We start from the raw sequence: 12,183 nt of genomic DNA, 5'->3' as shown, positions 1-12,183 counted from the left end.
GAGGGGCCCTGGTGGGGGCACCAAGGAGCTCTGCCTGCCTTGTGCTTCTGCAGGCTGACCCTGATAGGAACCAAGATCCTCCGAATCTGTACAAACCAGACAAACTTCCCCACACCCTGATTGCCTCTGCAGCCACCTCCCGCCCAAGCATGACTGAGCAGTAACCCCACGTAGTGGAGAAAGCCCGCTCAGTGTAATGCCAAATGGCTGCGGTGTTAAGCCCTGGAAATCCGGGCTAAGGCTGGGAAATCCAGCCGCCTGCTCACCAGAGCGGCACAGACAGCTTCACTCTGTGCCAGCACCTGAACCCTCGGGGAGTGTGCAAGTGCGTGTGTGCATACATGCATGCCTGCTCACACACACACATCAATATACACGTACATACCTGCATTGACACATACACCTGACCTCACAGCTGCACACTTACATCTGACTCAGCTGGGCTCACACACACACACACATACACCTTCACACATGGGCACATATACATAGACACAAATGTACTTACACACATCCACCTGCACACACTCACTAACATTTGCACTCACACATCTGCACACTGTGTGCACACTCCTGGGCACATATACTCAACCTACACATCCATACACACACCAGCAGCTACATACCCCTCAGCACACCCATCAACCCATCCCCACTCAATCTGCATGCACATGGGCACACACCCGTGCACACACACACCACACATGCACCACTGAGCATGTACATGCACAAAAAGGCACACACACGTCTATACACACACACTTCTGCAGGCATACCACAACTCCTGACAACAGCCACACCCCGCTTGATCTACATGCAAACACACACACTTAGCAGCCAGACCTGCAGCTTGCACTGGGACATCTTGCAACTCGGCATGACATGGCCCAGACACAGCCCCGGGTTGCCTGAGTCTCTAAGAAGCCTGGTAGCCTGAACTGCAGGAACTTCAGAGCACATCTCCTCTGCCCCCTCCCATTCAGAGGCCCAGAGTGGGAGAGGTATATGTCCGATGTCCTGGGACACCAGGGAGAGAGCACCCAGTGTGAGGCCAGCCTGTCATATGACCTGAGACAAGTCCCTGTCCCTCTCTGGGCCTATGAACTGATCATCTCAGGGACTCCCTTCATCATCACGGCTGGCTGGGGGAGCCTCCTAAAAAGGCAGGAATCAGAGGCTGGTAGGTCACCTGGAGAGATTGCAAAGGGTAGGAAGGCTGAGTTGGGGGGCTGGGCTGCAACATCTGGAGACCAGAGGGCCTGATATCCTGGGATGACAGGGACCCCACTGGGGAGTGGGCTGCTGGAAGGCAGCCAGGGGAATTATGGCAAGGTGGAGGGAGGGGCTTAACCGTCACGTGTGGGCCTCCCAGCCAGGTACCTTCACTCCCTGAGGAGGTGTGGGAAGGGGCCTCCTGGTATTGTTGAGGGTAATTTCTCAAGCTGCCAGCCTCCTGGGGTATGGGATGGCCTCCCCGCTGGCTCCACAGGCCCATGAGCACTGAGAGGCATGAGGGCCTCTGCCTGCACCTATACTCAGCAGGGAGGGCCTCCCACAGCAGGCCTGGTGGAGGCCAGAGACCCAGCTCACAGCACGGGTTGGGCGCCATGGCTGCATGGCGGCTGCTTGGCTCAGACATGCAAGGTGGGATCCCCCTGCTGAAGCAGATCTCAGATCTTAGGACACTCACTGCCAGCCCCAAGGTCTACCTCTTAGGGCCCCCCACAGGACCCCTATTGGAAGATGACCCTTGAGGAGCTGTTGGAAAAGAGGTAGGCACCTACCAAGGAGTCCCAGGGCGTGAGGTATCCCAGAGCTACAGGGGGGAAGGGTGCGCTCAGGATGAGGTGGGTGCTCCTAAGTTAGACAAAGTGGGGTCAAGTCCAGCTGTGCCACCAAGGCAAGTCACTCCCCCTCTCTGTGCCCCTCTGTCCTCATCTGTAAGCAGGAGATGATGAGACCTCACCAGCTGCCATGGGGCCTAACAGCCGTTAGGTAAAGTGTCTCCACATGACAAGCACCCCATCCCATGGCAGATTTGGCTGCTGCCTCACTGAAAACTAGGCATCCCTGGGAGTTCAGACTGGTGCTCACAGCTCCCCTCCTCTCCCCTCCTTTCCCTTCCCCTCCCCTCCCCTCTCCTCTCCTCTCTTTTCCTTTCCTTAGATGGAGTCTCACTCTGTCACCCAGGCTGGAGTGCAGTGTCGCAATCTCAGCTCACTGCAATCTCTGTCTCCCAAGTTCAAGCATTTCTCCTGCCTCAGCCTCCTGAATAGCCTGGACTACAAGCATAAGCCACCTTGTCTGGCTACTTTTTTGTATTTTTACTAGAGACAGGGTTTCACCATGTTGGTCAGGCTGGTCTCGAACTCCTGACCTCAGGTGATCCACCCGCCTCAGCCTCCCAAAGTGCTGGGATTACAGGCATGAGCCACCATGCCCAGCCATGGGCTCACAGCTTTAGATGCCAGCCTCAAGCTGACGACTCCTCAGATATGTCCCCAGCCCAGAACTTGCCCCTGAACTCCAGACTCCTATATTCAACCACTGACTTGGCAGCTGCATTTGGACGTCTAATGAACATCCCAAACTTAGCATGTCCAAAGGACCCCTTCTGCCCCCTCACAGGCTCCTCTCATTGTCTTCTCTTCCTTAGCATGGGAAACTCCTTCCTTCCTGATTGCTCAGGCCTCAAAGCATGGTGTTCTCCTTGACTCTCTCCTGGTCTCCCACCCAATGCCATCCATTGGAAACCTGGCCAGCCAGTCTCCAGACAGGCCCAGACTCCCCCACTCCCCACTGCATCTGCTGGGGACACCCTCACCTGCAGAGCATGACAGTGACCTTCTCACAGCTGCTCCTGGCAGCCAGGGGGTCCTTTTCAACCTACATCAGACAGCACCCTCACCTGCTCAGAAGCCTGCAGCAGCCTCTCTTCTCACTCGTGGTAAAAGCCAATGTTATCGCCACCATCTGGCCTGTCACCTCTCTGATCTCGTTCCCCACTCCTCTGGCTTCCTCAGCGCCACACTCCTTACACTGTATTAACTGTTTGTGCACCCATTGTGTCATGTGATTGTGACAATACCTGGAAGGACTGCAGGGAAAGGGACATGGCCCCAATTTACTGATGAAGAAACTGAGGCTAGGGAGGCCAACTGACTTGCCCAGATCCCACACTTATACATGGAGATCAGACCAAGACCTGGGGTCCTTGGTTCACATTGACGCCCCTGCCTTCAGTGACTCCCAGTCCTTCAAGATAAAACCCCCAAGTCACTCAGCCAGCACCAGGACTGGGATGTGAGCCAAGCATACAGGTCTCTTGGGGTGTGCCCTGGTCCTCAGAACAGGCCAACAGGAGACAGAGGTAGCCACTCTGCAACTCCAGCCAAGGGAAGGAAAGGCCCTCTGCCAGCCCCTAGTCTTTGGGCTCCCAGGGCAGCTTGGGGCTGGGGAGAGGGGAAGGGTCCCATGGGGATCCTGTGAGGGATAGATGGAGGAGGGAGAAGAGAGGAGTGAACCAAAAGGAAGACAGGGTTGAGTAGCGAGAGAGGTAAGAGAAAGGAGTCTAGAAAAGAATGAAGAGTGAAGGAGGGTATGGCATCCCAGGCTGATAGAGAGAGGAGGGGAAGGGGTGAGAGAATAGGGGGAGGAAAGAAGGGAAGGAGATGGGGTAGGGGCAGCAGGGATGGAGAGACAGGGAGAGAGAGGAGGAGGGGAGAAGGAGAACGGGGGAGGATGGAAAGAGGGAGTGAAGTGGGGCTGAAGGAGACAGAAGGAGAAGAGAAAAAAGGAGATACAAGACAGAGAGAAAGAGGGAGAGAGAAGAGGGAGAGGGGCACGAACAGAGAAAGAGGAAAGAAAACCCAGAACCCAGAGAGAAAACTTGCAACTGGGAGAGAAGTCAGAATGAGGCATGAAAGAAGGCATTTCTGGAGCAGGGGAGAGGCCAGCCAGCCTCAGGAGGCTGTTCCCTGCTCACTGCCCTCACCCACCCACTGTCCACCCCCGGCCCCCACCACTCACCTTGTCGGCCGACTGCGAGGTGCCAAAGAAGATGGGGATGAAAGCCAGCCAGACGATGCAGGTGGTGTACATGGTGAAGCCAATGGGCTTGGCCTCGTTGAAGGTCTCGGGCACGCCGCGTGTCTTGATGGCATACACGGTGCATGTGACCATGAGCAGCATGCTGTAGCCCAGAAGGCAGATGAGCGACAGGTCTGAGATGTCGCACTTGAGCACACCCCTGGCGAAGCGGGGGTCCAGCGTCCGCTGGTCCTGGAAGTCCACCACCGAGTGGGAGGGGTCCACCACAAACCACACACAGATGCCCAGCAGCTGCAGCGAGATGAGGCTGAAGGTGATGGCCAGCTGTGAGGCGGGGCTGATGAAGCGTGGGGCACTGACTGAGCGCTTGCCCTGCTCGAAGATGCGGTAGATGCGGTTGGTCTTGGTGAGCAGGGCCGCGTAGCTGATGCTCATCCCTAGTCCCAGGAAGATTCGGCGCAGCGAGCAGGTGCCGAGGTCGGGCTCGGCAATCATGAGGAAGGTGGTGGCGTAGCACAGGAAGATGCCCGCCAGCAGCACGTAGCTCAGTTCACGGCCCGAGGCCTTGACGATGGGCGTGTCATTGTAGCGTACAAAGGTGATCACCACAAACAACGTGGCAGCGATGCCCACCACAGCCAGGAAGAGGGGCAGCACTGCCCAGGGTGAGTCCCACTCAAGCTTGATGATGGGGATGGGCCGGCAGCCCGTGCGGTTCTCCGTGGGCCTCATGTCGTAGGGACACGTCTTACAGGTGTAGCGGTCCACCTGGTACTGGTACCCTGTGCAAGGCTCGCAGTGCCAGCAGCAAGGCATGCCCTTCACTGTCTTCTTCCGCTCACCTGGCTGGCAGGGCAGGCTGCAGATGGAGCGGGGCAGCTGCTGCCCGCTGCCCGGCCAGTGCATCCGCTCTATCTGGCAATAACAGTACCGTAGAGCAGGCCTCAGAACACGCCACCCTGCGCCTGGGACCATCCTACTGGGTGGTGGCACCTTGTAGCCCCACACTCAAATCACCCAGCTAGTTGGCTAAAAGTTCAGCTGCCCGGACCCCACAGGGACATACTGAATCTAACAGCTGGAGTTAAATAAGGTCTCTGGCATAACTCAGACATAATTGACCTACAGGGAATCCTGATTGAACCTGAAACTCTCAAGATTCATATGAAGAAACTGAGCCCAGAAAGCAGTAGTGACAACCTAGAGTCACAGGAAACAACAGTGGCAGAGCAGAGAGAACTCAGGAGTCCTGACTCCCCTAAGGCCTTGCTACTCAGTGGTCCCAGGGCGGCGGCAGCAGCCTCACCCAGGAGCTTGTTAGAAAGGCAAATTGCAGCGCCATCCCATACCTACTAACTCAGAATCTGCGTTGCAGCAAGACCCCCCAGCTGATTCCTGTGCACACTGGAGTGGAAGATGTGCTGCCCTACGGCCCAGCCCAAGGCACCTCTGCCAAACAGCACATGGAGTTGGATTCAGCAGGGAGCAACGAACAAAAGTTTAATCAGAGGGTGCTTAATGTGTGCTCAGGGGTTAGCATTTCTTTACATCTTGCTCTAAATTAGTGCTACGCACAGTTACATGTCCCTGAAGACACAATGGCTGTGAGCAACAGAGCCACATGAGTGTTGTCACACGCCACTGAATATGCTACAATATTCCGGAAAGTGAAAGTCCCAAAAGAGCCTCAGGCATCGGGCAAAGGGACGTGACTACACCTGGGAGCTGTATCCAAAGCAACTGTTCTAAATAAAGGATCTCTTAGGAAGAGCTCACTCTCAGAGCACAGCAAGCCTGACTAGACTGGTGCATTTGCACTGGGTGCTACCTCCTGATAAAGTGTAACCAGCTGGTAGAGGGGTTTGGGGAGGGCTTTAGAATAAAGGAAAAGGGGCCAGGCACAGTAGCTCAGGCCTGTAATCCCAGCACTTTGGGAGGGCAAGGCAGGTGGATCACGAGGTCAAGAGATCAAGACCAGCCTGGCCAACACAGTGATACCCCGTCTCTTCTGAAAATACAAAAATTAGCTGGGTGTGATGGCATGCACCTGTAATCCCAGCTACTTGGGAGGCTGAGGCAGGAGAATTGCTTGAACCCGGGAGGTGGAGGTTTCAGTGAGCCGAGATCACGCCACTGCACTCCAGCCTGGTGACAGAGCAAGATTCTGTCTCTAAATAAATAAATAAATAAATAAAATGTTAAAAAGTAAAAAAAAAAGAATAAAGGAAAAGGATAAGGTGGGGTGGGTAGGGATGCCTCATGGCAAAGTAGGAAGAAAATCTCAAGGGAGAAGGTTGTCCTGTGGTTCTGGGCATGACAGGATGTGGATTATCTCAGAAGCCAAAGGGCACAGAGCAAGGACAAGTGCAACCTGTCCTGCAGGAATGTCGAGGTGGGACGGTCCCTGTGCACTGCAGCTGCACAACTGCAGGGGAAAGACCCTTCCGCAGAGGACACAGGGTGATGATGAGTGTTCCGGAAAACGCTGTGGTTCCAATGGAAAGAGCAGTGACTGAGGTCAAGTCCTGGGATCACAGTTCTGTTGCTATCTGGCTGTGTGTCCTTGAGCAAATGGCTTCTCCTCTCTGAGCCTTTTGTTTTCTCATCTGATCCAATGAAAGTAGATATGAAGCTACTTTGCCCTTTGTTACTTGGAGTCACCTCCATTTAGAAGTCATAATGGATACACTTTTTAATATTTCACGAGAATGTCAGCTCCATGAGGGCAGGGGCATTGTGTTAATTTCCCTGCTGTGTCTCCAGCCCTCAGCATAGGCTGACACATAGTAGAGGCCCAGCAGGTCTCTGTGGAATCTAAGAAAGAATAACCGAGCAGGCAAAAAGGTCCAGGGTACCAGTGACGCGAGGCCACCACACTCTCAGACCCTGGAGGAGGACAGTGGCCAGGTAGGTGGTTACAGCTACCTTGCCTGTTCTGTGGCCCTCACAGCACAGCCCAAACTGAGCCACTCACGGAGAAAGTGGGGAAGGTTGATGGTTAAAGTCCAACCCCATCTCCCTCCTCCCACCACCTCAGCTCTGTCCGGACCTTACAGGTGAGGAGATCTAAGAGGGCATTGTGAGTTGCATCAGAATGGACCATGAAGATGGTCTGGCCGGTGGAGGGGCCTTGTATTCCTGGGGAGAGGACTTTTAGGGGAAGGGCCCACTGCCACCCACACATGCCCAGTCCCTGCCTTCCACCTTCAGTTAGGACATCTGGAAAATAGGGATAACTGCCTGCCTCACAGAGCTGTCATCCTCACAGCAAGGCGATGTGTTTAGAGCAGCAGCTGGGACACAGCAGGTACTCAGTAAATGCTAGCTGCTGCCACTAATGAATTCCAGTCCCCGGCCCCGGGGCTCTGCCCACTGCACCAAAACAAGACAGGCACATGGATTTGGTGTTGTCCCACTTTGCCAAGAGCTCCTCACACCCCATTGTGCCCATCTCTCTCCACTCAGCAATCCAAGGATCCTCATTTAGGAACAGGCTGTTCCTGCCACATAGTGTGGCCTTAGGAGAGTCCTTCTGCCTCCCCAGGGTTGGGTTTCCTGAGAGATTTCCTCTGACTTAGAAGATGGTTGGGCTAAATGAGATGCAGGCCAAGAGTGCTTTGAAGAGCAGAGCATGAGGGGTTCCTCGATGGAAGAGATTATGACAAGAGGAGACAGCGGGGCCTCAATGCAACACCCACAGGATCCCAGGACAAGGAGGGCAGAGGCCAGATGAGGACCTGTCTCTGAGTCTCTCCAGTCTATCCACGGGGTCACAGTGGGCCCACCCCGGTTATGGCTCACCCCTTCCCCTTGCAAGGTACAGACCAAGTCCACAAGCACTTTGTTGGGGAACAAACCAAAGGTCCTTTCTCTCCAAAAACACTGCTGTGTTTCACTGCTGGGATCCTGAGGGCCCGAAAGGGAAAGTCACCACATCCCTGGGACAGTCCATGAGCTAGGAAAGTGTGGCTAAGAGGACCTAGAAAAATGGCTGCCCTCTATCGTGCTTTGACGGGGCTGGGGAGCTGGCAACTGGCTCACTACTCACCAGTCAGTGCCACACATCCCACCGTTTGACCTGGGTCGTTTGCCCTAAGACTTCCTCTTCTGTTCAAATGCAGCCCTCCTCTCCTCACCTTATTCCCCCATGCACCCCCATCGCCCCTCACCCGCCCACCCAAAAAGCCTTTGAGCCATTTGACTCTGGTGTGAATTCTTCGATCCAGAGTTCCCCCATCCCCTCCTCAGTGGGTAGCAGGCAAGAAGGCCCCAGGCTAAGGGAGGGGGCAGGGACCAGAATAGCAGCAGAACTCCGACTGCCCTGTCTTCCATTTCAGGGTGGGGGCCTCAGAACCGCTGAGGTCTGGGAGAGGGCACTGGGAAGGAAGCCCCAGCCTGGCAGCAGCAGTCCTGGAGGTCAGGGCTAATCAGCGGCAGCCTCCCCTTGGGCCCCCCTCCCAGGGGCTGGAACTGCGTGAGTGACTCTCCACGCACTCCCTGCCCTCCCACTTACTCTAAGGTGCAGGTGGTCAGTCCAGGAGCCGATGACCTTGTACTCGGCAGAGTCATTGCGCAGCTGGTATTGGTAGATGTCATAGCGCCCAGGCGCATCTCCATTCTCATTGAAGGTCACAGGGTTCCCTGCGATGCCTGTAAAGGTGGGTGGGTATCTTTGCAGAGCCTTTACCCAGAGGCAGGGCGGATGATGAGGCTGGGGCAGAGACCTCTCTGACTCACCCCTTCATGGAACATCCGGGGAGATTTCACCTCTTGGAAACATCGGGAGAGGCCTCCCATTCCCACCCCACAGAGCCTAAGGGCCCCTCCCCTCGGGCATGGCCCAGGATACCCAGGGTCAGGCATGGTCCGCACCACGTCCCCACCTGAGAAGTTGACGTTTCGGATGTACTTAAGCAGCTGGGTGCCATCTACAGGGTCCATGCGCGGACAGAGCCCCACGCGGCCGGGACACAGGTCACGGTGCATGGCGTGCAGCGCGTGGCCCATGGCGTACACGGCGTCAATCACAAACTGCACCTTCCCCTCCTGCTCATAAGCTGAATCCTGCCCAATTCGCTCACGGTCTGCAATGAAACACCAGGAACAGGGACACTCGTGAGGCCCACTGTCCTTACAGTGGTGTCATGGGAGCCAGACCACCCTCTGGCACCTGGAGAGGTGGCACAGCCCATCTGTGCACGGCCAGGCCTCCTGACTCCCAGCCCAGTGCTCCATCACCCAGGAGATGGCCCTGTGGAGGCGCCTGGAGACAGGCCCATGGGTGTAATGGGAGAGTCCACCGGCCTGGACACTGTGCCACTGATGCCTGTGCCACCCAAGGTCCCAGAATATCCAGGGCAGACTCCCTTGTCACCCGTCACCCTGGAAGGCAGCGTCCCAGAGGTCTCCCTGTGGCTGTGGCCCTTGATGCCTTCCCCCAGTCCTGGCCTGGGATAATCTTGGGAGTAGCTGCCCCTCTCGAAGTCTGGGAAACATCCAGGACAGTAGCTGTGTCCATCAATGAGGGGAGTGTCCCTAAAGCCAATCACCCATGGGCAGTCGCTCCAGTCAGAGGATATTGCCCTCACTCCAGGGTATGGGTAGGGAAACTGAGGCCCAGAGAGGCTGAAAGACTGCCCTCAATGGTTTCCAGTCACCCTAGATACCAGAAGTCACCATCACTCCCATCCAACCCTCTTCTACCTCAGGGACAACCCTCCTATCCCCCAGTGGCAAGGATAAGTGAACTCTGCAAACTGAGAAACCCGCCCCCATAGACTCCTCGCTGCTAACCGCAATGGCTCCCCAAGGCACCGCGACCTGGGGTCTGACCTCCCATCCTCCTCCCCTCCCCTCCATGTCCACTGACCTCTGCTCTGGGGCCCTGTGCAGCCTCCTTGGTTGTCCACGTCAGCAAAAAGGGGATCATGATCCCACCTCACAGAGCTGCCATGAGGCTTCCATGAGATAAGGTACTGAAAACACTTGGCAGCCAGCAGGTGGCTCGTCCATGGTACCCTATGTGCTAAGTGGGCAGAACAGGTGCTTCCAAGAGGGCTATGGAGGTCCCTGGGCTGGACAACTTTGTGGAGGGGGAGGTGGTTCCTGGCCTGGACCCTGGGTAATCATGATATTAGATAACACATTGAATAACAACAGTAACATTAAGTAAGTAACTTCCACCAGTACCTGCTATGTGTCAGGCATTGTACAGAACTCTTGATGTATATTCACTCATTGATTTCTCACAACAATACTATGGTATAATCAACTCCATTGTAGAATGAAGAAACTAGCTGGGCATGGCACGCCTGTAATCCCAGCACTTTGGGAGACTGAGGTGGGTGGATCACTTGAGGTCAGAAGTTCGAGACCAGCCTGGCCAACACAGTGAAACCCCATGTCTACTCAAAATACCAAAATTATCTGGGAACATCTGGAGAGGCCTGATGGGAGGTAGCTGTAATCCCTGCTACTCAGGAGGCTGAGGCACGAGGATCACATGAACCTGGGAGGCAGAGGTTGCAGTGAGCTGGGATTGCACCATTGCACTCCAGCCTGAGCGACAGACTGAGACTCCATCTCAAAAAGAAACTGAAGCCCTGAGCACAGAAAAGCTCATCAACATTCCAGGACCATGAAGAACCGATGTGAACCCAGGTACTCCAACTCCAAGCCTGAGCACCACACTCTGCCACACAGGGATGCGGGAGGGCAGGAACGTGGGGAGGGGACCAGGGATCTGAAGTGAGGACATGGGGGCAGGAGGATGGCTGGGAGGAGGAAGGGGGAGGATGGGCAGAGCTAGGGAAGCCTGGCTTCCCCTCCCAAGACCACAGCCCCTGCATACAGCATGGCCTTCTTCCTCGAGGCCAGGCGAGGAAATTACTCCTCCTATCGCTCTACTCCTAGCCCGTGCCTCTCAGCTAGAGGGCACATGCCACATTGCACAGAGGCAATTCCCCAGAGGCCAGCAGGGTGTGCGGCTGCACCTGCGTCCTGCCCTCATAGGCCAGGGTTAAGCTGGGTCCACAGGAGGCAGTGATTTCCCAGAGGTTACTGTGTCCAGCCCCCTGCCTTGGATACCCTGGAGGCAGACCCAAGGTACAGGGGATCTCACTGCCTCTCCCTGAGGTCTGCTGCACCCTCTAATCCCTTCACACCGTCTAATCCCGGCCACACAAGGATGTGGGGATGGGGGATAGCTGGCCTGGTCACTCATTAACCCTGCCAGCCAGAACCACATCCCATTTTCAGCCTTGCTCAGGGTAGTTACTCACATATTGCTGAGTGGACAGTAGAAACCATGGAACCACAATGCTAGGGACACCAGGACCACGGGGGTCATCTGCCCCCACAGCCATTTTAAAGACAAGAAAACTGAGGCTGGTGGGGAAGCCCAGGTCACACAGCCAGGGTTGACAGGATGGGCACTCCCAGCTTCCAGACCCCACCCCTGCTCCATCCCAGGCTGCACTTGACTTGGGTCACGTCTGCCAGCTTTGCTAACCAGCAACACTTTTTCCAGGCCAAGGCACAGACAGACGGGATGAACACGAAAGACAGCTTCGCCATCCTGCCTTGCCCGAGGCCTCTGATCACAAGGTCATGAGGGCTTAGGGAGAAGTAGAATGGACGATCCCATCCCCAAAGGACACAGAGAAGGCTGGGACAGAGTTACCTGGAAAGACCCTCCCTGGACCCACACTTGCTCCCCACAGGCCCCTAGGCCCTGCTCTCTCCAGCCTGAGGAAGCATAAAACACTACTTGACTCCCCCACAGCTCCCATCACAGCCTCATCTCATATGGATGAGAGACTAAATTATTAACCAGGGACGGAGTGGGAGGCTGAGGCCACTGCAGAGAGAAGGCAGCTCTCTCCCAGGCCAAGGACGCGCCCAGCCACTGGAGGCCAGCTGGATCTCTGGGGAAACACACCTCCCCCACGAGGCTAGCCTCAGCCTCTCCTCAGAGGGTCCCGCTGAAGCATCCACTCCTGGGCCACTCGGGCTCGGGGCCACGGGCTTTCTCTAGGGTCACGAAGCCATCAGTATGGATGCTAGTGTGGACATCCCGCAGGAGCCCCCTCGCCAGGGAAACCTGCCTCCACCCAGGGCAGCTCTGGGGGAAGG

The 12,183-nt window shown here is 55.9% G+C and overlaps 1 protein-coding gene across 46 annotated transcripts in view; it reads right to left on the bottom strand.

Moving 5' to 3' along the window:
• The window catches only part of GRM4 (glutamate metabotropic receptor 4), a 135,895-nt gene that overhangs the window by 9,592 nt on the left and 114,120 nt on the right, over positions 1-12,183 (bottom strand). For 37 of the 46 annotated variants that reach the window (XM_078000155.1, XM_078000126.1, XM_078000125.1 and 34 more), the window contains 3 exons: positions 8,934-9,134; positions 8,564-8,700; positions 4,030-4,965 (listed from right to left, as the gene is read on the bottom strand). In XM_078000155.1, coding sequence (XP_077856281.1) covers positions 4,030-4,965; positions 8,564-8,700; positions 8,934-9,134 — 1,274 coding nt within the window. Of the gene's footprint in view, positions 1-2,094; positions 2,151-3,985; positions 4,966-8,559; positions 8,701-8,933; positions 9,135-12,183 lie in introns of those variants that run through there. The other 9 variants (XM_078000133.1, XM_078000131.1, XM_078000134.1 and 6 more) reach the window with 3 other exon arrangements.

This window comes from Macaca mulatta, chromosome 4 (assembly GCF_049350105.2).
Source record: "Macaca mulatta isolate MMU2019108-1 chromosome 4, T2T-MMU8v2.0, whole genome shotgun sequence".
Classification (NCBI taxonomy): Eukaryota; Metazoa; Chordata; class Mammalia; order Primates; family Cercopithecidae; genus Macaca; species Macaca mulatta.
The sequence above is the reverse complement of the archived record's forward strand: the minus strand, read 5'-3'. Positions and strand labels throughout refer to the sequence as shown.